Source organism: Ornithorhynchus anatinus, chromosome 1 (assembly GCF_004115215.2).
Source record: "Ornithorhynchus anatinus isolate Pmale09 chromosome 1, mOrnAna1.pri.v4, whole genome shotgun sequence".
In the NCBI taxonomy this organism is placed as follows: Eukaryota; Metazoa; Chordata; class Mammalia; order Monotremata; family Ornithorhynchidae; genus Ornithorhynchus; species Ornithorhynchus anatinus.
The window spans coordinates 153,644,943-153,671,963 of NC_041728.1; the positions used below are offsets into that span (position 1 = coordinate 153,644,943).

The 27,021-nt window shown below is 46.3% G+C and overlaps 1 protein-coding gene across 1 annotated transcript in view; it reads left to right on the forward strand.

Annotated features, from left to right (window-relative positions):
- GFM1 (G elongation factor mitochondrial 1) overlaps nt 1–27,021 on the forward strand; it is an 83,865-nt gene that overhangs the window by 22,656 nt on the left and 34,188 nt on the right. Inside the window, exons 7-11 of the mRNA XM_029061859.1 lie at nt 4,838–4,992; nt 5,537–5,621; nt 6,273–6,410; nt 8,367–8,468; nt 24,194–24,250. Coding sequence (XP_028917692.1) covers nt 4,838–4,992; nt 5,537–5,621; nt 6,273–6,410; nt 8,367–8,468; nt 24,194–24,250 — 537 coding nt within the window. The remainder of the gene's footprint in view (nt 1–4,837; nt 4,993–5,536; nt 5,622–6,272; nt 6,411–8,366; nt 8,469–24,193; nt 24,251–27,021) is intronic.

Genomic DNA, 27,021 nt, shown 5'->3' on the forward strand with positions numbered 1-27,021 from the left:
GTACTAAGCGCCAGAAGATGCAAGATACAGGATAATAGAAGATACAAGATACAGGATGGACAAAGCTCTTCTATGAATTAATAATAATAGTAATGTTGGTATCTGTTAAGCGCTTACTATGATCAGAGCACTGTTATAAGCGCTGGGTAGATACAGGGTCATCAGGTTGTCCCACGTGAAGCTCACAGTTAATTCCCATATTTCACAGATGAGGTAACTGAGGCACAGAGAAGTTAGGTGACTTGCTCACAATCACACAGCTGAGAAGTGGCATAGGGGGGATTCAAACCCATGACCTCTGACTCCCAAGCCTGGGCTCTTTCCATTGAGCTTCTCCAAAAACACCAGTTTCAAAGCTCCCTGATTTTAGCTGGCTAAGGAAGCACATGAGATTAGTACCTCTGTGATGTTGGCAGATTCTGGGCGTTTTTTCTGCCTGTTAAGGTATTTGTTTGCTCTCTTTGCCTTTTATCACCTCCACCCCTCCTCTTTGCTCTTCAGCGCTCTACTCCTTATCAGTGAGGGCTGTGTCCTTGAGAAACATTGTAAAATGTATTTCTGCAGCATATTTACCGTTTGAAAGAAAAGCATTATTGCAGTCTATTAAGCAAATAAATAAACCTCAGGAAAAACCCAGGGGTTGGATAAAGACATGAATTAATTCCTATTCTCCCTCCTACTAAGACTGCAAGCCCCATATAGGACAGAGGCTGGGCGTGATCTGATTAACTTGTATCTGTCCCAGCACTTAAAAACAGTGCTGGACACAGAGTAAGCTTTTACCACAGTAACTATCCAGTTTGGGTGTCTATGGCAAATGAACTGGATTTTTATCAAATCCGAATTCCACCTTATGTTGTGCATATATATTCTCAATCTGTGGTGATATTCTGTCTAGACCGCGAGCCCGATGTGGGCAGGGATTGTCTCTATCTGTTGCCAAATTGTACTTTCCAAGCGCTTAGTACAGTAGTCTGCACACAGTAAGCGCTCGATAAATTCGACTGAATATCTAAATGTAGGCAGGCGTAGCCGTACTAAATGCTTTGCTCATTTATTGTTTGTAAAATTCAGGCGCTATTAGCTTGAAACATGACTTCAGGGAAAAAGCACAGCCTAGTGGATAGAGCGCGGGCCTGGGAGTCAGAGGGATCTGAGTTCTAATTTGGTTCTGCTACTTGTCTGTTGTGTGACCTTGGGCAAATCACTTCACTTGTGCGCTTCATCACCTCGTTTGTAAGATAGGGATCGGCTGTGAGCCTCTTATGGGTTATGGACTGTGTCCATCCTAACAGTCTGTTTCCACCCCTGAGCTCAGTACAGCGCCTGGCACATAATAAGAGCTTAACAAATACCATAAAAAATACCTTTGTGCCCTTGTCAGAGTCTCTCCCTAAGCTATTGTCTTGACCTTGTAATTTATTGCGTATAAAGCGTCTTTGTTAATTAGCAAGGTCCTGGATAGTTTTGAGTTTTAACACAGGCCGTCGATCTCTCTGAACGCAGCGGTAGTATAGCAAGGAATGCCAGTTTGATCCAAGAATGATGGGAATTTTGGATGCATCTAGGCAGCGTCTCTGATGTGACCGTTTACAACTGTTTGGAAAAGCTAGGTTAGGTAATAACTCTTGAATATTGGAAGGTGGACGCTGTTATCTGAGGCCGTCCCAACTGTTAAATGAGTTAAAGAAATTTACTTTCCCTGAGTTTGGCGTTGCCATTTTCTAGACGGGGGGTACTCTCAGAAAACTTGTTTGTATGACGGATTTGATTTGAAGGGGTGGCTAGTTTCGAGGCTTTTGGTATTGTACAAGGAAAGAGTACATGGGAAATGACAATATTGTATTTCAGACAGTTTTAATTTTAGTAAGAGTTACCCTTTAAGTAGTGCCGTAGTTAATCGTTTGTATTTCTTGAGCACTTACTATGTGCAGAGCACTGTACTAAGCAATTGGGAGAATACAGTGCAACTGAAGTAGCAGTCACGTTCCCTGCCCATAACGAGCTTACAGGTTAGAAGGGGAGACAGACAAACATTCATTAGATTGTTGCGTTGACATTGCCATAGAGGTTGTCAGCCTGTTAAAATGGAAGTACTGTAGCTCAGTGTGAGCACTGATTTTGAGAAGTCATTGGATTGAGCCAAATAGAATGTGAATTGTGTGAATGGAGAGAAGCAGCGTGGCTCGGGGGAAAGAGCCCGGGGTGGGAGTCCGAGGTCATGTTTTCGAATCCTGGCGCTGCCCCTTGTCAGCTGTGTGACTGTGGGCAAGTCACTTCTCTGTGCCTCAGTTACCTCATTTATAAAATGGGGATTAACTGTGAGCCTCACGTGGGACAACCTGATTACCCTTTATCTACCCCGGCGCTTAGAATAGTGCTCTGCACATAGTAAGCGCTTAACAAATACCAACATTATTATTATTATTAATTACAGTGGACTTAGACCTACAGAGCCTAGGCACAGAAGGTTTCTAAGCTCTCTAAATTATGACTAACAGAGAAAAGAATTTCCTCCGCTAGCTCCGGGAAAGACGAGAACGCTCTGTTAGCCAAACTGGAGAAATTCAGTGGTGGACCAGGCATGGAGGAAAAGGGGAGAAGAGATGCTCTCGCCTAAAATAAAGGTTGGGTTCCCATGGTCACGTGAGCTTCAGTGCAGATTTGTTGTTTCTGGAAGTAGTGTTTTGTGGTGGAAAGGGCACCCAGCTCATCAGTCATTTCGTCCATTTGCTCTCGCTTCGCTATCTTCCCCCCAGGAGCCAATTCATTTTGTTGCTCCTAATAGTTGCGGCAGTGCGGAGGCAGGTTTATTTGTATTAATTTGTTACCGAAGATGAATTTCCTTTAGCTGGATGGCAGCCAAGTTCTCGTTTGAAATAATTTCCTTGGAAATTTAACTCGCTCCTGAAAGTCGTGGCTAGAGAGGGGAGATGTTTATTAAAAATGAAGTATGGTGACCAGTAGCTAGTTTCTTGCCACCAAAATATTTCTGCCGAGATACGCAAGGTGAAAGAAATAATTACATTTCTCGGCCTGTCTGAAAGATTACTTATTTGGAAAATGAGTAGATTTGGAACCTGTTCCTTGTAAATGATAGAATGGTTACTCCCAGTGTGACTAAATTTACTTTGGATATGCTAATGGAGATATGCAGAAAAGAATATGGTACTCCCGAGTGAATTGATTCAAATAGCCACCTACTGAAAGGTCACCATGCAAGGGCTTTTATTTGCCAGATTGTGATTATAAGGCATTTGTTCAGCATCTTTTATGTGATCATGATTGTCTTGTAAAAAATACCCAATGTGGGATTTGGGAATATTATGGAAAGCTTTGTGCTTACCTTCTGGGGTAAAATGCCAAGGTTATGGCAGATTTGGATAGCACACAATCCTTGCTAAAAAGAAATATTTTTCCGATTTGATTTTTTTTTAAGTGCTTACTTGCTTTTTAAAATAATTTGAACGCCAAGCTCCAAGACAGGCTGCAAAAGGACATGACATGTTAGGAAAGAGAAATTTAGAACCCTGGTCTAGTTGTGTTGTCCTGGAGCATATTGGATTTTATGAGGGACTCTTGACCTAGAGTTTGGAATGGATTCCTTGGGATAACTCTGGACCTGAAGGAATTCCCAGATCATCTTTGATTCAGACTGCATCCCCAAGAGTCCCTGAGCTGGGGGGATACATCCTAGAGGCTACATATGAATTAAGTGGAGGTGATATCAAGAAGCAGCATGGCCTAATGGATAGAGCACGGGCCTGGGAGTCAGAAGGACCTGGGTTCTATTCCCGGCTCTGCCGTTCGTCTGCTGGGTGACCTTGAGCAAGCCACTTCACTTCTCTGGGCCTCAGTTCCCACATCTGTAAAATGGGGATTGTCTGTTAGCCTTATATGGGACATGGACTGTGTCCAACCTGATTAGCTTGTATCTACTTCAGTGCTTAGTACAAGTGCTTGGCATATAGTAAAAACTTAAATACCTTTAAAAAAAAAAACGGGTAATAGGGCTGGGGAAAAGTATTTGCAAATAGGAACCTTCATTATGAAAGACTATCTGAAAGGGTGCTCTAATTTGCTATAAAAGGCATGGGGAAAAGGGGAGAAGAGATACTCTCATATAAAATACAGCTCGCCTTCCCATGGTCATGTGAGAATCAATGGAGATTTGTTGTTTATGGAAGTGGTTGGCGAAGAAGTGCTTTTCGTGGGTGTCTCCCTAGCCATTTCTCACTGTCAGGACAGCCAGGTCCCTTTGCCATACGTTCTAAGATGGAGCCCTGTCACGGCTGTCTCAAGAAAGCACCAGAAATGAACAAAACCTACTAATTGGAGAGAACAGTATTCCTGCAAGTGTAATATTTAAACCTCCTGCTCCCCCTCCCTTCCATGTCATCTTGACTGGCTCCCTTTGCTCTCTTCTCCCCCCTTCCCTACAGCACTTATGTATATATGCTTATATCTGTAATTCTACTGATTTATACTGATGCCTCTTTACTTGTTTTGATGTCTACCTCCCCCTTCTAGAGTGTATACCTGTTGTGGGTGGGGATTGTCTGTCTTTATTGCCATATTGTACTTTCCAAGCACTTACTAAAGTGCTCAGCCCACAGTAACTGCTCAATAAAAGCGACTGAATGAATTTAAGAATGATGTTCATCTCTGGTCCTCAAAAAAGGAATTAAATGTTGTTTTCTTTTTATTGGTAACTCTAATCTCTGAATGTATACTCACACAGACCATATATTATATTAAGCTATATTTCTGGCCTTAGTAGTCTTCAATCACTGTGTCATTTTAAAAGTTTGAGACTAATTTTTAATTTTTTTTTTAGCAAGCAATCAGAAGAGCGACGCTGACGAGGTCCTTTACTCCTGTACTTGTGGGAAGTGCTTTGAGAAACAAAGGGGTGCAACCTCTTTTGGATGCTGTTTTAGAATATCTCCCTAATCCAGCTGAAGTCCAGAACTATGCTATTGCCAATCAAGAGTAAGTGCAGTAAATTAGGATATATTCTTCATGCTGGCTTTATACAAACCAACTATCATCTATTCACCGTGAATGGAACTTTATGTTCACTTTTCCAGATGAAAAAGGCCAGTAAGTGCAAGAGCCATTATTTTGCAAAAAACGAACGGGGTGATTTATTGTTTTCTGTCACAAGTTGCCTTTACCTTTCAAATCTCTGCTGAGATGGGTAATTTAGCGATTGTAAAAAGTGGTGAGGAAAAATTATTCTATTTCGGACAACAACTGAATCTCTATTTTTCTTTCGAATGGCCTTCGGTAATAATCTTTAGATAATAATAGTGGTGTTTTACCCACTTTCTTTTAATTATGTGCTGAGACAGTTCTGAGAACTTTGATTTCAGTACCAGGGAAATGAGTTTTCGTCAGATACGTTTCAGATGAAAAACTTTTCAAAACCCAGGAGTTTCACTCAGTTGACTGTTCTGCATCTAGTTTTGACAACTGAACTGAAGTTACCCAATCCTGTGTTCTGTAAACAGACTTTTCTTTCCTTTGCTTTAAGGGGCTCAAAAGAAAGAAACAAAATTCTGATGAGTGCTGAAAGAGACAATTCGCAACCCTTTGTAGGCCTGGCTTTTAAACTGGAGGTAGGTGGTGATTTTATTCCTTTTAACTTGGTCTAATCACAGTTTTGGTTAAAGCCGGAATGAACAAAGCCCCAGGTCACTTGAGGGAGGGCTGAACAGGGGGAAGTGGATTTGTTGGGGATCACTAACTCATCTTGTCAGTTAACTCTAGTGAAGTACATAGTTCTTTAGAGTTGAACCGATGGATAAACCTCTAAATAGCTCTGAGAATCATTTTCTTAGCTTATGTTTCGAATAAAGACCCGTTTGGAATATGATGCCGTAACGATTCCTAGAGAGCTCCTCTGTCTTTTCTGAAATAAATGCCCTACTCCATGGGAATCTCATTGCAATAAAACCGAACACGTGCAACGATCAAGTACTAATAGCATGGGGGGTGGTTAGAAGGAAACGGCGTCTACTTTATCTCCCAGTTTTCCTTCTTGAATGTCAAGTTGATTTCAATCTCTCCTATTAGAGCACTTCTCCTTTCCGTCTGTAAACATTTTATGTCCGTCTGGCCATTCAGATTGTAAACTCCTTGCGGGGAGGAGTCCCGTCTTCTACCTCACTCGCATTCTCTCAAGTGTTTAGTGCGCTGCCCCGGAGATGGTAAGTGTTCGGTACATATTATAGATCTATTTGATCGTTCCTTTCTTATCTAATTTGCAGGCTGGGCGATTTGGGCAGTTAACCTATTTGCGAAACTACCAAGGCGAGTTAAAGAAGGGCGACACCATTTACAACACACGGACAGGGAAAAAGGTCCGCGTGCAACGTCTGGTCCGCATGCATTCGGATATGATGGAGGTATGGAAGGCGATTGGGGGCTGAACTAATTTTGGCCTTCTCCACACGTGGAAGTCACTCGGGACGAGTGTCTTAGTTTTTTTGTTTTTTTTTTAAAACTTCTCTCTCACTGTTGTTCCTGGGTACCTTTCTCAAAGAGGAAAATGTTGTGACAACCCTTTATGCTAGGTGTTGCAAGCCACATGTAGCTTGGGAGAGGTCTGTGTAAGTTGGAGGCAGGTCAGCAGCAGCTCCTGCTGTGGGCCGGGAGAAATCCCCTGGGGGGAGCAGATGTGCATTTCAGGAAGATCTCCCAGCTGGGGTGTTGCCCCTGACATCATGACATCAGGAAGCAGTGTGGCCTAGTGGAAAGAGCACGGGCCTGGGAGTCAGGGGTCTTGGGTTCTAATTCTGGCTCTGCCACCTGTCTGCTTTATGATGTTGAGCAAGTCACTTAACTTCGCCGTGCCTCAGTTACCTCGTGTAAAATGGGGATGAAGACTGTGACGCCCTTGTGGGACAGGGACTGTGTCCTACCTGATTATTTTGTATCCATCCTGGTGCTTAGACCAGTGCTTGGCACACTTATCTTCTCTGTGCCTCAGTTACCTCATTTGTAAAATGGGGATGAAGACTGTGAGCCCCATGTGGGACGGGGGGACTGTGTCCAACCTGATTATTTTGTATCTATCCTGGTGCTTAGAACAGTGCTAGGCACAAGGTACTTAACAAATACCACAATTATTATTAAATGGTGTTTGGCTTTCAGTAGTGAGAAGCCTGGCTATTCCTACTCTACTGAAAGTTTCATACAGGAGTAAATGGCCTTGGGGAATGCTGCCTTTTTCACTATAGCCCTTTCAGACCAAACCACATTAGGCTGGAGTGGTGGTCTGGAGGCCTTTGGGGTCCTGAGGATGTTCTGGAGGCTTAGGTCCACGTGGACAGGGGCCCAGACTTTGGTTTTGATCCCAGGTCCCTCGGATCATCTTGCCCAAGCCTGTCCCCGTGCTCCTCCCGCTCCAGTTTCCCGAGGTCTCCTGACCAGAGATGACCAGAAGTTGGGTAGATTGCCTTTGCCGCCTCCAACCTGGGATGAGCCCCCGCCCCGCCCTCCTTGATCCGGACCTGCGCACCCGAGGCTGAATGGCACCGGACTGGCCTTGGCCAGGAGAAGTGGGAGTCATTTGCCACGCAGGCCCAGGGCAGTGGGCTGTTGCCCCGTTTATTCAGCAAGTTGAATGGAGCGGCCTCTTAGATATTGAAGGTGTTGCTATTCTGGGAGTTAAGCAGCAGGAGGCTTCCACGTTGCGAATGACAATGACTCCCCAAATCAGCGCAACACGCAACTTCAAAACCTTGGGCGAAGCCGACCTCTTTATAGTCTGGAATCCAAGCTCTCGGCGGCCTAAGTGTTCATTTCATTTAGCCACATAACCAAAGACTTTTCAGTACAAGTGGACAAAAGCCAGGAAGCTCTGAAAACACTGACCTTTTGCCCTCGAATTTCCTGTGTTTTGTTGGCCAGGTACATCTGTTGGAAATTAGAGTTATTTTAAGTACAATGAACTGCATTTTTCAGCCTATGCACCTGGAGCGTCCTTTGAAGTTATGCCTTGTATTTAATTATCCCGTCTCCCATTATCTGGGCATTTAGTAGCTCCAAAGAACGAAGAGACTTTCATCAAATTGTTCAGATTCGCTAAGGAATTATTATATAGTCCTTGGAGGTCCGTTTCAAATAGGTTCCCAGTGAGCGAAGTGAGGCTTTTAAAGGGGCCTGCTTCAGAAAGCCCGTTCTGTTTGCTGAAGTTTCGTTGGCCCACCCCACCCCAAAATTTTCCGCGTAATTAACAGTGAGAGATCTTTTCATCTCCCTGCTCATTTAGTGATTGTTTCTTACGCATCAGATGTCGAGATTTCAGCTCTCCGTCTGCACCACTTGAAATTCCCCAAATGAACTCTTTCTCTTTTCAGGATGTTGATGAAGTGTACGCCGGCGATATCTGTGCATTGTTTGGAATCGACTGTGCTAGTGGGGATACGTTCACAGAGAAAGACAGCAGTGAACTTTCAATGGTAAGTTCTATCTCCATTACTTCTGAGGTTTTCCTTTGATGTCATCCGTTTGAGGTTTTTAACTTTCCGATTCTGTATGCGTTCTACTTAAATTGCCCAAAGAGTGTGAGCATATTGATTAACGTTGGTCCTTGAAATTGCACGGATGCCTACGGCCCTCTGAATAACACGGTTAATCGCAGCCCTCTCCTTCCTTTTCATTTCATTTCTGGCCAAGTAAAGGTGGAGTCTGGTCAGGGGAGAGGTTGCCGGTCTGGCCCATAAACACACCTTACCCGACCTTGGACCAGGCAGGGAAAGAATATGGAGTCATCTTCATTTTCCAGTCAGTCGGTGATACTTATTGAGCACTTACTATGTGCAGAGTACTGTCCTAAGCGCTTGCGAAAGCACAGTACGACAGAGTTGGTATATGCGATTCTTGCCCACAAGGAGCTAGGGTCTACGCGGGAAGACAGGCCTTCAAATAATGCTGCACACAGCGCTCAATAAATACGACTGAAATAAATTATGGCTAGGGGAAATAGTAGAGTATAAAGATTTGTACCTGAGTTCTCTGAGGTTGGGGGTAGGATGACTATCAAGTACTTTTGGGTTATAGAACCAGCTGCATAGGTGCCTCTGAAGTAACGGCGACTAGGGAAACGATAGCCTAGGGAAGTTTTCTTGGAGGTGGTGTGATATTAGGAAGGTTGTGGAGGTGGTCAGAATGGAGAAGTGTCAGGTACGAGGCCGGAAGGAGTTCCAGGCCTCTGGGAGGACAAGGACAAGGGGACGGTGGTGAGATAAACGACGGTGAGATTCAGAGAGTAGGTTCGCAGTGATGTTGCGGATGTTGTCCACTGGCTTGTGGTAGGAAATCAACGAGGAGAGGTCAGAGGGACAGAGCTCCTTAAGTGCCTTAAAGCTGATGATAAGGAGCTTCTGTTTGATGAAGAGGCGGATGGGCAGCCGCTGGAGGTTTTTGACAAGTGAGAGATGAAGATTGTATGGTTTTTCAGAAAAAATGATCCGAGCAGCAGTGTGAAGTGTGTACTGGAGTGGTAAGGGACGGCGGGCAGGGAGTTTCGTGAGAAGGCTGATGCAGTAGTCAGTCAATCTATCAATTAATCAATGTATTTATTGAGCGCTTCGTGTGTGCAGAGCACTGCATTAAGCACTTGGCAACGGAGTTGGTATTCGCATTCCTTGCCCACAGCGAGCTTACAATTTAGAGGGGGAGACAGACAATACAAATAGGATACGAATATGTACGTAAGTGCTGTGGGGCTGAGGTTGGGATGAATATCAACTTCCCAAGGAGACAGATCCAAGAGCATAGAAGACACAGAAAGGAAAGAAGGCCTGATCGGGGAAGGCTTCTTGGGGGACGGCCTCTTGGTCATGGCGGGATGTAATAATAATAATAATGTTGGTATTTTTTAAGCGCTTACTATGTGCCGAGCACTGTTCTAAGCGCTGGGGGAGATACAGGGTAATCAGGTCGTCCCACGTGAGGCTCAGTTAATCCCCATTTTACAGATGAGGTAACTGAGGCACAGAGAAGTTAAGTGACTTGCCCACAGTCACACAGCTGACAAGTGGCAGAGCCGGGAGTCGAACCCATGACCTCTGACTCTGAAGCCCGGGCTCTTTCCACTAAGCCATGTGCTTGGATCAATACGGATGGGGAGGAAGGGCTGGATTCTAGGGAGGTTGGGAAGGTAGAACTGACAGCATTTCATTCATTCATTCAGTAGTATTTACTGAATGCTTACTATGTACAGACCACTGTACTAAGCTCTTGGAATGTACAATTCGGCAACAGTTAGAGACAATCCCTGCCAAGTGACGGGCTCACAGTCTAAACGGGGGGCTGGGGGCAGACAGCAAAGCAAAACAGAACAAAAACAAGACAACATCATCAAAATAAATAGAATCAAGGGGATGTACACCTCATTAACAAAATAAATAGGGTAATAAATAATAGATACAAATCAAATATACAGTGGTGACGGAGTGAACGTATGGGTTAAATGAGAGAGATGAGTTGAACGGAAATAATGCCAAGGTTACAGGCTCGTGAGACAGGATGGCGGTGTCTCTGGTGGTAGGTGTGTCACGGAGAGGGACAGGGTTTGTGGGGGAAGATGGGGTGTTCTGTTTTGGACGTGTGAAGTTGAGGGGTCGGTGGGACATCCAAGAAGACATGTACTAAAGGAAGGAGGAAAGGCAGTACTCCAGAGAAGGTAGAGAGATTAGGGCTGGAGAAGTAGAGCTCATCCACGTAGAGCTGGTAGTAGAATCCATGGTTGCAAATTAATTCTCCTAGGGAGTGGGACTTAATGGAGAAGAGAAGGGGACCCAGAACTGAACCTTGAGGGACTCCCACAGTTAAAGGGTGGGAGGCAGAAGAGGAGCCTGTAAAAGAGACAGAGAAGAAGCGGTGAGAGAAATAGTAGGGAACCAGGAGAGGACAGTGTCGGTGAAGCTGAAGTTAGATAAGTGTTTCCAGGAGAATAATAATACTAATGTTGGTATTTGTTAAGCGCTTACTATGTGCAGAGCACTGTTCTAAGCGCTGGGGTAGATAAAGGGTCATCAGGTTGTCCCACGTGAGGTGCACAGTCTTAATCCCCATTTTACAGGTGAGGTCACTGAGGCACAGAGAAGTGAAGTGACTTGCCCACAGTCACACAGCAGCCAAGTGGCAGAGCCGGGATTCGTACCCATGACCTCGGACTCCCAAGCCCGTGATCTTTCCACTGAGCCACGCTGCTTCTCTAGTGGTCCGCAGTGTCACAAGCATCCGAGGTGTCGAGGATTAGGAGTGAGTAGAGGCCATTGGATTTAGCAAGGAGGTCATAAATGATCTCAGAGAGCTTGGTTTCTGTGGCGTGAAGAGGGCAGAAGCCAGATTGCCGGGCTCAAGAAAAGAATTGGAGGAGAGGAAGATTCAGCCTCTCCCAGTGTACCTTCTCTCAGGGTCTTTGGATGCCAGAGTAGCTCGCTGCCGTTTCTACCCCACAGAGGTGGGAACTTCGCCATTCTGGAGGCCTAACCTCAGGACCTCTCAACCTTCTGGGAATTTTGATCCTGTGGGATCACATCTCCGGTGCCGTTCTGTGCCCTGGGTACTTCCAACGTTGCGGCCTGGACCATCTCTCCTAAAACTTCCGTGGGGTTCTTTCTCAACTACCTGGCCTCACTTTGTTTCCAAATCTTTCATGACTGGGTACCAAGGCTACCCTAAAATCAGTGGTCTCTATTGACCGCTTACTGTGAAGAGCACTGTACTAAACTCTTGGGAGGGTACAATGTTACAGTAGCTTACCGTCCCTCCCCACAACGAGCTACAGCCCAAAGGAAGGCTTTAGTACCGGATCCAAGTAATTTTCCCTCACTGCAACTCTTCCAAGATCCCTCCTCTTCCTCCTCCCTCCTGCGATTGGGCCCATACCTCATTCATTCATTCAGTCGTATTTATTGAGTGCTTACTTTGTGCAAAGCCCTGTCCTACGCGCTCCTCTTTGTCAAATCTAATGGAGCGTACTCCCTCATGATTACTGATCTCCAGGCTGTTTTTGATACCATTGACCACCCCGTTCCCGTGGAAGCATTATCTAACCTCGGTTTCTCTAATACAGTCGTCTGGTTCTCGCCCCACCACTTCTAGCCGTCTCTTTCTCCACCTCTTCCTCTGCCTCCCACTCCCTCGCTGTAGATTCATTCATTCATTCATTCAGTTGTATTTATTGAGCGCTTACTGCGTGCAGAGCACCGTACAGTGTCTCTTAACATTCAGTTCCGGGCCCCCTTTTATGTTCACTCCCTCATCCACTCTCACAGTTGCAACTACTCCCTCTGTGCACACACTCCCAAATCTACCTCACTAGCCGTGCTCCTTCTCTTCGGTGTTGCGTCTTTTCGTGCCTCTGGGACATGGCTACATGGATATCCCAAGACATCTCAAATTTAATGAGTCCAAAAGTGAACTCCGCATGTCCCTCTCCAAATCCCCTTCTCTCCCTACCTTTCCCATCGTTTTTGATGACACACCCTCCTCCTGCTTCTCAAATGCATTATCCCTGGCTCCTCCTCCTTTTTCAACCCCTTCATTCGGATTGTCAGCGGCTCCTTTGTCGGCTCTTCCTCATAACGTCTCCAGATTCTGCCCCTTCCTTTCCAGCCAGACCGCCGCCACTCTAATCCAGGCATCTGTCATATCATTCATTCATTCAATAGTATTTATTGAGCGCTTACTAAGCGCTTGGAATGGACAAATCGGCAACAGATAGAGACCAGACCTGCCCAGTGACGGGCTTACAGTCTAATCGGGGGAGACAGACAAAAACAATAGCAATAAATAGAATCAAGGGGATGAACATCTCATTAAAACAATAGCAATCAATACAGTAAAGGTGATGTACATCTCATTAACAAATAGGGTAATGAAATTATATACAATTGAGCGGTCGAGCACAGTGCTGAAGGGAAGGGAAGGGGGAGGAGTAGAGGGAAAGGGGGGAAAAGAGGGCTTAGCTGAGGGGAGGTGAGGCGGGGGTAGAGGGGGAGCAGAGGGAAAAGGGGAAGCTCAGTCGTAACTAAACTTCTACATCAGCCTCCTTGTAGATTAGTCTGCCCTAGTCTTGCCCTTCTCCAGTTCATCGTTTTAAAACGTGCCCGGATCATCCTTTTTACAACATTGTTTTGCCCCCATCTCCTCACCCCTCCAAAACCTCCAGTGGCCGTCCATTCGTCTCTACATTAAGCAGAGACTCCTGACTATTGGCTCTAAGGCACTCCGTCACCTCTCTTCCCTCCTCTTTATCCCTCCTTCTCTCCCACTACACTCGAACGCGGTGTTCCTCTGAAGCAGTCACTTCGACCCATTCATTTCTCTGTCTCGCTGCTGACCTCTTGCTCACATCCTCCCTCCTGCTTGAAACTAACGCCCTTCCCCTTTGCATCTGGTAAACCAAGGCTCTTTCTCATCTCCATTGGCCTTCCCTGATTAATTGCTTATTTCTGCAGTTTACTCCCCTTCGCTACTGCCACTTCAGCACTTTCGCATTTGGGAACTCATCTCCCTTCCTTCCCCCAGGATAATGAAAAGGTCTTATTCCGGAACACGTTGTACTTTATCGCTCCCTCCCTCCTTTTAACTCTTTTAGTGACTGCTTCCCCCAAGCCCGCCGTGGACGGGGATTGTCGTTATTGCAGTTTTGTACTTTCCAAGCGCTTAGTACAGTGCCCTGCACACAGTAAGCACTCAGTAAATACGATGGACTGAATGAATGAATTGTAATCTCTTTGAGGTCAGGGTCAAGAGAGCCAATATATAGGATGGGAAGAGTAGAGAAAGCCTTGAAATGGGGTTGTAGGTAGCCTCTGGTTGATGCCAAATGAAATGGGAATCTGACAGAGGTTACTTTGAGGCAAAATTCTAGCTACTCTGGTAATAACAGTGGATTGTCAGCCAGTGAGTCAATAATATTTATCAAACACCTTGTGCCAAGCACTGTAATAAATCCTGGGTGACTTATTATTGAGTAGCTTTCCTAAACACAGCCCCCTCCTTCAAGAAGCTTGTATTCTAGTGGGAAAGATACTCAAAAACACAGATAAAAGGAAAGAGAAAAAACAGATATGTTTATAAGTTAGTGCTTAAATAATTAGTCTTGTAGGTTATGTAGTATGACCTAATGGAAAGAGCATGGCCCGAGAGTCAGAGGACCTGGGTTCTAATCCGGGCACCGCCACTTGTCTGCTGTGATCTTGTGATCACTTAGCTTCTTTGGGTCTCAGTTTCCTCATCTGTAATGTGGGGATTAAGACTGTGAGCCCCATGTGGGACATGGACTGTGCACCCACCTGATAACCTTGTACGTAGAGAAGCAGAGTGGCTCCGTGGGAAGAGCCCGGACTTGGGAGTTAGAGCTCATGGGTTCGAATCCTGGCTCTGCCACTTATCAGCTGTGTGACTGTGGGCAAGTCACTTCACTTCTCTGTGCCTCAGTTCCCTCATCTGTAAAAGGGGGATGAAGACTGTGAGCCTCACGTGGGACAACCTGATTACCCTCTATCCCCCCCAGCGCTAAGAACAGTGCTCTGCACATAGCGCTTAACAAATACCAACATTATTATTATTATTATTATGTACCCTCTTGCTTAGAACAGTGCCTGGCATATAGTAAGCACTTAACAAATACCATTATTATTATTTCTTTATATTGCCATTATTATTTACATAAGGGCAAACAGATTGAGTTCCCAAGTGCTCATCTGGTGCAGAAGCATTGAGGTCACAGTTGTAGGAATATAGCCAAGGGAGAGTAGGAATTTATGAGGGATGGCCTCTTGGAGGAGATGTGATTTCAGGAGGGCTGTGAAGATGGGGCAATCTATGGTCTATAATAATAAAAAATAATAACGATGGCATTTAAGCGCTTACTATGTGCCGAGCGCTACTGTAAGCGCTGGGGCAGATTGTCCCACGTGGGGCTCATGGCCTCAATCCCCATTTTACAGATGAGGTGACTGAGGCACAGAGAAGCAAAATGACTTGCCCAGAATCACACAGCTAATAAGTGGTGGAGCTGGGATTAGAACCTATGACCTCTGACTCCCAAGCCCGTGCTCATTCCATTAAGCCACACTGCTTCTCCTACTGTAGAGGATGTGAAGGGCTGGCCAGGGGACTTAGAGGTACTTATCAATCAATCAGTTTTGGTATTTTTTGAATATTTTCTGGGTGCATAACACTGTACTAAGCACTTGGGACCATACAATACCTGCCCACAGGGAGCTTACAGCTGTCGGAACAGCAGTTGTGCTGAATGTAGTGTGCCTGTGGCTTCATACTGAGGCATTTCAGAATTTTTTAGATATAATCTGGACACATGGTTTTGAAGTATATGTGCAAATGTTATTTAGGCAGAATTTTTCAAAAAAGAGTAATGAAGCTATTCAGCGCACTCTCAAGAATGGGGCAAGAGTTTACTATATATGTAAAGGCCTTAGTAATCTTGACTGAATCAGATTTCCAAGCAGAATAATAGCCAAAGTCAAGAATCAGTTAATATTACAAATCGGAAAGACCACCGACAGAGAGAGTCGAAACCTAAAGTAATAATAATAATGTTGGTATTTGTTAAGCGCTTACTATGTGCAGAGCACTGTTCTAAGCGCTGGGGTAGACACAGGGGAATCAGGTTGTTCCTCGTGGGGCTCACAGTCTTAATCCCCATTTTACAGATGAGGGAACTGAGGCACAGAGAAGTTAAGTGACTTGCCCACAGTCACACAGCTGACAAGTGGCAGAGCTGGGATTCGAACAAAATGATTCTCAAAACTGCATAGAGGTTTAAAGCCGAAAATGCCAAGCTTGATTGCCTGATTGCCCGAGCCACCTGCCCTCTATTAAGACACATGGGTACCCTGATCTGCAGGCTTTTGCTTGGGGTGGGGGTTGAAAAAGTATAAATTGAAGTAACTCCAGATTATATCATTTTAGCCCTCTTTTCCCGCAGGAGTTGGATGAACTAAAATACCTCCTCTTATCAGTCAGTTATACTTATTGAGCAGCTCTTGCCTACAGAGCACTTAGGAGAGTGCAACAGAATGACTAGACATGATCTGGGCCCTCAAGGAGCTTACAATATAGCAGAGGAAACAGATACTAAAATAAATTATAGGTAAGAAGAAGCGATAAAGCCTAAAGAATTGTCCATATGAGATGTGGGGGTTAAGAGGTGTACATATATGCTATGGTGGATGAGTACCTGGATTCTTAGGGGACCTGGAAGTGTTAAACTGGCAATTGTGAGGGACCTAAGGTAAGAAGAAGAGAGGTTAATTAGAGATAGTCTCTTGGAGTTGTGATTTCAAATGAATTTTCAAGATAGAGCAGTAGTCTACTTGATGTGGAGTGGAATGGAGGAAGGGCTGTGAGCAAGAAGTTGGTGGCGAGAAAAATGAGAACATGGTGAGTAGGTTGGCTTGAGCAGAGCAAAGGATGGGAGCTGAAGTGAAGTTAGAGATGAGGGAAGATAAATAGTGGAAAGCGAGCTGATTGCCTAAAAGCCGATGGCCAGAGTTTGGGTTTCATGCAGAGAGGAGTGGGCAATGATGTTCACAGATCCGTGTCCTAAACATGGCCCTCTCTAGTAAATTCAACTCCCTCACTCTCCTGCCTCTCCCCTAACCCAGAGCACCAAACACCAGCCTCAGATCACTTCCACAATTCACTTCTTCCATTCCTTTGCTTGTGCTGCGGAACACACCTGGCACAAATCCAGACACCAGGCTTTCATCTAAAATTCATCCTTTCCTGCTTTAATTCCCCTCTCCTCTGCCTCACGGCATTATTTTTCCATCCTTATGGACTCCCGTTGCCCATGCCAGTTGTTTCAGACTTTTAAACTCCCTCCTCAAGCCCTCTGTACCTCCATTTCGCCTTGCCCCCACCCCACCACACACACACACACACATTATTACTACTATCTGGCCATTTTTTTTGATAAAATGGAAACCATCAGGCATGATCTCTGGAAACCACCCCCCCCGCTCCTCTCCAGTCCTTCGCTCTCGACTTTTCCATCTCTTCCTGCAGTATCTCAAGAAATCTCCCACCTCCTCTCACCCACACATCCAATCTGTTACCAAAACCTGCCAGTCTCACCTTTATAATATCGCCAAGATCCGCCCTTTCCTCTCCACCCAAATGGCTACCTTACTGCTACAGACTCTCGTTATTTCCCGGCTAGACTACTTTGTCAGCCTTCTCTCTGATCTCCCTTCCTCCTCTCTCACCCCGCTCCAGTCTATTCTTCACTCCGCTGCCCGGCTCATCTTCCTGCAGAAACGCTCTGGGCATGTCACTCCCCTTCTTAAACACCTCCAGTGGTTGCCTATCGACCTTCGCACGAAACAAAAACTTCTCACTCTAGGCTTCAGGGGTCTCCATCCCCTTGCCCCCTCCTACCTCTCCTCCCTTCTCTCTTTCCACTGCCCACCCCGCACACTCCACTCCTCTGCCGCCCACCTCCTCACCGTCCCTCGGTCTCGCCCGTCCCGCCATCGACCCCTGGGCCACGTCCTCCCGCGGTCCTGGAACGCCCTCCCTCCTCACCTCCGCCAAACTACTTCTCTTCCCCTCTTCAAAACCCTACTTAAAGCTCACCTCCTCCAAGAGAAGCAGCGTGGCTCACTGGAAAGAGCACGGGCTTTGGAGTCAGAGGTCATGGGTTCGAACCCCGGCTCTACCACTTGTCAGCTGTGTGACTTTGGGCAAGTCACTTAACTTCTCGGTGCCTCAGTTACCTCATCTGTAAAATGGGGATTAAGACTGTGAGCCCCACGTGGGACAACCTGATTCCCCTGTGTCTACCCCAGTGCTTAGAACAGTGCTCGGCACATAGTAAGCGCTTAACAAATACCAACATTATTATTAAGAGGCCTTCCCAGACTGAGCTCCCCTTTCCCTCTCCTCCTTCTACCCCCCCTTTCACCTCTCTGCAGCTAAACCCCCTTCTCCCCCCTTTCCCTCTGCTCCTCCCCCTCTCCCATCCCATCCCCTCAGCACTGTACTCGTCTGCTCAACTGTATATATCTTCATCACCCTATTTCTTTTGTTAATGAGATGTACATTACCTTGATTCTATTATTTGCTATTGTTTTAATGAGACGTTCTTCCCCTTGATTCTATTTATTGCCATTGTTCTTGTCTGTCCGTCTCCCCTGATTAGACCATAAGCCCGTCAAAGGGCAGGGACTGTCTCTATCTGTTACCGATTTGTCCATTCCAAGCGCTTAGTACAGTGCTCTGCACATAGTAAGCGCTCAATAAATACTATTGAATGAATGAAAATTTATCCCTTCCATCTTTACCTCCAACCCCATCCCTTCACACCTTTTCAAAACACTTTTCCCTTCCCTTCTTTCCTGTCTGACTGCCGTCTTCAACTGTTCACTCTCCATTGGCTTTCCCCCCACTGTTTTCAAACGTGCTCATGTCTCCCCTATCCTAAAAAAACTCTCCCGTGACCCTATGGCTCCTCCAGTTATCTCCCCATCTCCCTTCTACCATTTGTTTTCCAAACTCCACGGGTGAGTTGCCTACACCAGCTGCCTCTACTAATCTCTCCTCCAGTTCTCTCCTTGATCCCGTCCAATCCGGCTTCCGCCTCCTTCATTCCGCATAAACCACCCTCTCAAAGATCACCAGTGATCTCTTTCTTGCCAAATCCAATGGTCACTCCTCCTCCTAATCCTCCTTGACCCTTCAGTCCCCGTCTCCTTGAAACATTACCCAACCTTGGCTTCCCTGACACTTTCCTCTCCTTGTTCTCCTCCTATCTCTTTGGCCGCTCCCTCTCAGTCTCTTTCACCGGCTCCTCCTCTGCCTCGCGCCCTGTTGTGGGTTGCCTTCTATTCTCCATTTACAAGAACTGCCTTTGGAGAACTCCTCTGCTCCCATGGCTTCAACTACCATCTCTGAATGGATGATTCTGAAATTCGCCTCTTCAGCGCTGACCTCTCTTCATTGCTGGAGTATTACATTTCCTCCTGCCTTTTAGGACACCTACTTGAATGTCCCGCCGACACCTCAGACTTAACATGTCCAAAACATGTCGTTCATATCACTGTAGACAGCACTACTATCCTCGCTGGCTCACGGGCCAATAACCCTGGCATTATGCTCGACTCACCCCTCTCATTCAACCCACATATTCCATCTGTGGCCAAATCCCGTTGGCTCTGTCTTCACAACGTCTGTAAAAATCCACGCTTTCCTCTCTGCATTCATTCTCCTGTCTGACCTCCCTGCCTCTCGCCTCTCCCCATTCCAGTCTAATAATAATAATAATAATGTTGGTATTTGTTAAGCGCTTACTATGTGCCGAGCACAGTTCTAAGCGCTGGGGTAGACACAGGGGAATCAGGTTGTCCCACGTGGGGCTCCCAGTCTTAATCCCCATTTTACAGGTGAGGTAACTGAGGCACCGAGAAGTGAAGTGACTTGCCCAAAGTCACACAGCTGACGAGTGGCTGAGCTGGGATTCGAACCCATGACCTCCGACTCCAAAGCCCGTGCCCTTTCCCCTGAGCCACGCTGCTTCTCTACACTTCAGTTTGTTGCCGGTTCATTTTTTCTTAAAAAAACAAAACCCCTCAGTTGATCCTCCCCATTCCTCAAGAACCTCCAGTGATTGCCCTGGAGTTTCAAACGGAAACTCCTCACCATTAGCTGTAAAGCACTCAAATCAGCTCTCCCCCTCCTACCTGACCTTGCTGATTTCCTACTACAGCGCAGTCCACACGCTTCACTCCTCTAACGCCAGCCTACTTAGTGTACCTCAATCCCATATAGTTTACGGACATACATCCCCTTGTCCGTGTCCTCCGTAGGGCCCGGAACTCCCTCCACCTTCATACGTGACAGCTACCGCTCGCCCCACATTCAAAGCCATATTAACGTTACACCTCCTCCAAGAGAGCATCTCCATCTAAGCCGTCATTTCTCCAAACCCCTCTCCCTCCTGAGTGGCCGAGGCACTTAGATCTGTGATAAACACTGTTAAGCGCTTCCCATGTGCCAGGCATTGTACTAAGTGCTGGGGTGGATACAACCAGATCGGACAGATCGGACAGAAGGGACACAGTCACTCTCCCATATGAGGCTCACAGTCTTAGAGAAGCAGCGTGACGGAACGGAAGGAGCCCGGGCTTGGGAGTCAGAGGTCGTGAGTTCTAATCCCGGCCCCGCCATTTGTCAGCTCTGTGACTTGGGGCAAGTCACTTCACTTCTCTGTGCGTCCGTTCCCTCATCTGTAAAATGGGGATTAAGTCTGCGAGCCCCACGTGGGACAACCTGATCAGCTGGTATCCCCCCCGATACTTAGAACAGTGCTTTGCACGTAGTAAGTGCTTAACAAATGCCATCGTTATTATTATCATCATTACTTCTCTGTGCCTCAGTTACCTCATCTGTAAAATGGGGATTAAGATCGTGAGCCCCACCTGAGACAACCTGATAACCTTGTATCTATCCCGGCGCTTAGAACGGTGCTTGGCACATAGTAAAGCACTTAACAAATGCCTTTACTATCATTATTATTATTATTATTATTAATCCCCATTTTACAGTTAAGGTAACTGAGGCCCAGAGAAGTTAAGTGACTTGCCCAGAGTCCCACAGCAGACAAGTGGCCGAGCAGGGATTAGATAGAATCCAGGTTCTTCTGACCCGCGCTCTATCCACTGGGCCACGCTGCTTCTCACGTACCCGTGAGGCTCTCGATATTCGCTCCGCCCTCAGCCCCACAACACTTATGTACAGATCTGTAATTGATTTTCATGTCTCTCATGTAATTGATTTTCATGTAAACTCCTGTGGGCGGGGATTGTGCCTATCAGTCAGTCAATCAGTGGTATTGATTGAGTGCGTACTACTTGCAGAGCAGTGTACTAAGTGCTTGGGAGAGTGCAAGCCAACTCCATTGCGTGGGACTCTCTCAAATGCTTAGTACGGTGCTCTGCACACAGTAAGTGCTCAATCAGTACCATCGATCGACTGGTAGGGAGGCAGTGTTTCGAAGGTTTTAGAAAAAGTATCCAGTCGGCGTAAGGAAATATCAACCAGAGAAGCTGGAGGCAGGGAAGTCAGCAGAGTGGCTGATGGTAGTCGTCAAGGTGGGATATAACAAGTGCTTGGATCGACCGAGTGGGCTGTTAGGATGGGAAGGAAAGACGCGGTTTGGGGAAGGAACAACCACCGAGATTTGGCTTGAGACTGAATGTGGTGGTGAGAGCAGAAGGAATCAAGGGTAAATCCAAGGTTAAGGTTTTCAGAGGTGTTGAGGATGGTGGTGATTTCAACTCTGTTGTGGAAGTTGGCTTTATTTTTATTATTATTGTACTTATTAAGCCCTTACTCTATGCAGAGCACTGTTGGTCCCCCAGAACGTAAGCCTGTTGTCGGGTAGGGATTAGTCTCTACCTGTTGCCGAATTGTCATTTCCAAGTACAGGGCTCTGCACACAGTAAATACGACCGAATGAATGAATAACCACGTTAGGTCCTGGAAGGAGGAGGAAGTGTGCGATTGCAAATGAGAGGGCTAGCGGGGTGAACAAATGAGTCATCTGCATGTGCTGGTAGTTGAAGCCGTGGGAGTGGATGAGCTCCCGAGGGAGCGAGTGTGGAGAGAGGATAGAAGGGGATCAAGAAACGGAGCTTCGTGCGGGAGGCGGAGGGAGAGCCGGGGAAAGGGTCAGCCAGAGAGCTAGGAGGAGCACCAGAAAACCAAGGTTAGATAAATAGCCTTTGCAGGAGAAGGGAGTGGCACACATTTTCCAAAGCAGCAGGGATGCTGAGGACTCTTCAGGCAACCAGCAGACAGAGATAGAAAGAGAGAGAGAGCTGGCAAGCAGCTATTAGTCGGGGCCAAAGCAGCATTGAAAACCGAGTCTCCCTTCTCCTCAATCCCTGAGGAAAACTAAGCCATGCCCAGCTGTGGGGCTGGATGGGGCTCTCCACCTATCCTCCTCCAGGAATGGCATGGCTTCCGAGAAGCGTATGCTAGCGCTCAATAAATACGATCCAACCGAACGAAATCAACCCCTCTGAGCTTTGGGTCATAGAGAGGCCTCCCTCCATCCTTCTCGGCAGTTCTCTTGCCACTTTCAACCGGATATATGTCCGCAGGGTTTTACAGCACACCGCTCTGTGGTCCGATCTAGCGCGTAAGTTCCTTTAGGTAGGAAATAATAATAATTGTGGTATTCGTTAAGCACTTACTGTGTGCCGAGCGCTGTTCTAAACTCTGGGGAGGAGACAGACGACTTGGGCTGGACACAATCCCTGTCCCGCATGGGGCTCACGGTCTTAATCCCTATTTTACAGGGGAGGTCATTGAGGCCCAGAGAAATTAAGTGTCTCGCCCAAGGTCACACAGCAGACACGTGGCGGAGCCGGGATTAGAACCCAGATCCTTCTGACTTCCAGGCCGGTGCTTCATCTACTAGGCCACGCTGCTTCTCTGCATCCTGTAGGATGCAGATAATGTGTCTCTTGATTTGGTTGCACTTTCCCATTCGATCAGCGGTGTTTACTGAGTGGTTACTGCGTGCAGAGCACTGTACCGAGGACCCGGGAAGGTGTTATTGTATTGATGTCTGTCTCCCCCCAACCCCAGACTGTGAGCTTATTGTGGGCGGGAATTGTCACTGTTCCTTGATGTACTATACTTTCCCGAGCGCTTAGTGCAGTACTCTGCACACAATAAGCGCTTAATATGACTGAATGAATGAATACAGGACAACAGAGTTGATAGACCCGTTTCCTGACCTCAAGGAACCGACAGACTAGTCGGGGAGATGATAAAAATAAAATTACCCAAGCGGGGTAGCAAGTGACTAGAATTGGTTCATTACAACCAGTAGGAACTGAAGTAGTTTTGCCACTAATTTTGAAAGCATGCCTATATAATAATAATGATGATGGTATATGTTAAGCGCTTACTATGTGCCAAGCACTGTTCTGAGCGCTGGGATAGATACAAGGTAATGAGGTTGTCCCACGTGGGGGTCACAGTCTTCATCCCCATTTTACAGATGAGGTAACTGAGGCGCAGAGAAGTGAAGTGACTTGCCCACAGTCACTCAGCTGATAAGCGGTGGAACAGGGATTAGAACCCATGACTTCTGACTCCCAAACCTGGGCTCTTGCCACTAAGCCATTCTGTTCATTCATTCATTCAATTCAATAGTATTTGTTGAGCGCTTACTATGTGCAGAGCACTGTACTAAGCGCTTGGGATGAACAGGTCGGCAACAGATAGAGACAGTCCCTGCCGTTTGACGGGCTTACGGTCTAATCGGGGGAGACGGACAGACAAGAACGATGGCAATAAATAGAGTCGAGGGGAAGAACATCTCGTAAAAACAATGGCAACTAAATAGAATCAAGGCGATGTACAATTCATTAACAAAATAAATAGGGTAATGGAAATATATACAGTTGAGCGGACGAGTACAGTGCTGTGGGGAGGGGAAGGGAGAGGTGGAGGAGCAGAGGGAAAGGGGGAAAAGAGGGTTTAGCTGCGGAGAGGTAAGGTGGGGGTGGCAGAGGGAGTATAGAGGGAGAAGAGGAGCTCAGTCTGGGAAGGCCTCTTGGAGGAGGTGAGTTTTAAGTAGGGTTTTGAAGAGGGGAAGAGAATCAGTTTGGCGGAGGTGAGGAGGGAGGGCGTTCCAGGACCACGGGAGGACGTGGCCCAGGGGTCGACAGTGGGATAGGCTCTCTGTGGTCTTGGAAACTACATTTCTGCCATTTAAGGAAAAGTGCATAAAGGATCTTTGTGTAAATCTGCAAAAGCAAGTCATTCTGCCTTCGTGTTTATGATTCTGTGTTTTAATAGTTGAACTTGCTGCAGCGATTATATCTGGAACCGACAGTATCAGCAAAATTCTGACTGATATTGTGCTAAACACTCACTCTGAGATTTTCATCTCAACATCTGGTTCCTGACAGTAAGCAAACCTGCATCCTATGGGAAAATGGGAACGGACAGTATTGCTTTGTGTCCTGAAGCAATAGTATATGTTCTGGTTTTTCACTTAGGATGCAGGGGATGTACCAAGAAAATATGGGGACAAGACATACACTGAGAAATTATTTTAGTCTGCAGAACGAAGCTGTCGTACCTTAATTTTTCACTAACTTTTGCTTTTAAAATATTCCAGGAATCAATTCACGTTCCTGATCCCGTCATTTCAATAGCAATGAAGCCCTCCAATAAGGTAGGAGTTTGGGGCAAATCTCGGGAGCTTTCCGGTGGACACAGGTGGGACCCGATGCTATGGCCGTCCCCCGCCCATCTGACACCCATATGCTCAGGCTGCCTCTCCCCACCCACAGGGTAGCTCACGTCCACGTTCCCGGGAGAAGCGTCGTAGGCTTATTCCGTGTACTTTAAAGCCCCGCTTACGGCCTACTACTGTGTGAAGTTTGAGAACCCGTTATTGGGAAATGACAAGGCACTCGCACTTATGAAGTCGTTGATCAGTCTGTCGATCATTGGAATTTGTTGAGCACGTACTGTGTACAGAGCGCTCTACTAAGTGCTTGGGAATGTACAGTAGTTGGTAGACGTGATTCATTCCTCCCTGGTGTATTAAAAGGAGTGTGCTAAAAGCATTCGTGTTGACTGTTCAGTTTTGCACCATGCCCTGCTTGAAATTTTAAACATGCCCTTAACCTATATTTTCATGTGGATAAGTGGTAAATGTTGAAGCACCGAAAGGATAAGGGGATTGAAGTATTGAACTATAATAATGATGATGATTGTATTTGTTAAGCGCATACTATGTGCCAAGCACTCTTCCAGGCAGTGGGATAGATACAGGGTTATCAGATTGTCCACGTGGGGCTCACAGTCTTAATCCCCATTTTACAGATGAGGTAACTGAGGCACAGAGAAGTTAAGTGGCTTGCCCAAAGTCACAGCTGATAAATGGCAGAGCTGGGATTAGAACCCACGACCTCTGACTTCCAAACCCATGCTATTTCCACTAAACCACGCTGCTTCAACTGTGAATAGTATGGGTACTGGGTTTTTATTTATATATATACATATATATACACACATATAAATTTCACCATGAGTAATGTCTTTGAAATTCACCTGTGAGAGAGTGTGTGTGGCCAAAAAGGTCAATGTGGGCCCCACAGTTGTAGCCCATGCTCTATTATGTTTATTGTTTGCAGGACTAAGTGCTGTTTTTTCCTTGCTTCCTTGTATCGTTCCTTGTGAAGCTTTTGTGAAAACTCCCAGCCCTTTCTTCGTAGCGGTACGCTAGTGATGTTACATTGTATCCTATGAACATCTCGTTCTCTGTGCCTACAGTCGTGTCCTGATAGGTTTTCCTTTGCACCGGAAGCATTTCCAACCTCCGAGTTGGCAAAAGAGGTTAATGTCCCTCATTGTTTCATGTTTGGGGCACAACTGGGTGTACAAAGAAACATGAAAGCATCAGAGTTGAATGCTCCAGTTACAAGTCTCACCTCTCTTTCTTCTCCTCTCTTCTTTCTCTCCTTTTCTCTTCCTCCCCCCATCCCGATCTCTTTTTTCCTCCCCGTCACCGTTCTCACTCTCCCCCCCGCCCCACCCAACCCTTCCATCTTCTGCCTACAAAGCTTCTGTTCTTGAAAATCAATCGATGAATGGTATTTGTCTACTTAGAATTTTTACAGAGCCCTGTCCTAATTGTGATATTTCTGTGCTTACTATGTGCCAAGCACTGTACTAAGTGCTGGGCTAGATGCAAGATAATCAGGTCCCAGGTGGGGCTAACAGTCTAAGAAGGAGGGAGGACAGGCATTGAATCCCTCTTTTGCTGATGAGAGAATGGAGGCCCAGCGAAGGGAAGTGGTCTGCCCAAGGTCACACAGCAGACAAGTGGCGGGCCCAGAATTAAAATCCAGCTCCCCTGACTCCCAGACCCACGCTCTTTCCATAAGGCCATGCTGCTTCCCACTGTATTAATAATAATAATGTTGATGTTTAAGTGCTTACTATGTGCAGAGAAGCAGCGTGGCTCATTGGAAAGAGCCCGGGCTTGGGAGTCAGAGGTCATGGGTTCGAATCCAGGCTCTGCCATTTGGCAGCTGTGTGTCTGTGGGCAAGTCACTTCACTTCTCTGTGTCTCAGTTCCCTCATCTGTAACAATGGGGATGAAGACTGTGAGCCTCACCTGGGACAACCTGATTACCCTGTATCTGCCCCAGCGCTTAGAACAGTGCTCTGCACATAGTAAGCACTTAACAATACCAACATTATTATTACTGTTCTAAGCGCTGGGGGAGATACAGGGTAATCAGGTTGTCCCACGTGAGGCTCACAGTCTTCATCCCCATTTTCCAGATGAGGGAACTGAGGCCCAGAGAAGTGAAGTGACTTGCCCACAGTCACACAGCTGAGAAGTGGTATTAAATGCTTGGGAGAGTACAACAGAATTATTAGACATGTTCCCTGCCTCCTGTCTTTCACTTTTCCTTCTTCATGTTACACCATACCCGATTCCATTTTAATCCCTAAACTTCTAAATTATCTAGGTGAGGTGGGCTTAATTGGCTGAATGGTCTTTTAAAGGCAGTAGCCAGGCTTTTTAATGAGTCCTTCTCCTTTCACGTAGAGGCTCCTTCTAATCACTCAACAAGGCTCCCATTCTTTGGAGATTTCATCCTTTGAATTGCTTTGTCCTAGATCTGATCAGGTGTCATCGCTGGAACAGGTTTTAAAGAGTAATACGGAAAATCCTCTCTGTAGTAAATTCTAGCACACCCAGGTCTGCTTATAGTGGGTTGCATCATGGCCTAGTAGAAAGAGCACTGGGTTCTAATTTCAGCTCTGCCACTAGAGTGCTTTGTGACCTTGGGCAAGTCAGTTAACGTCTCTGGACCTCAGTTCCCTCATCTGTAAAGCGGGGATTAAATCCTCCCTCTTGAGCCCCCTGTGGGATAGGGATTGGTCCGATCTGATTATCCTGTGTCTACTCAGTGTTTAGTATAA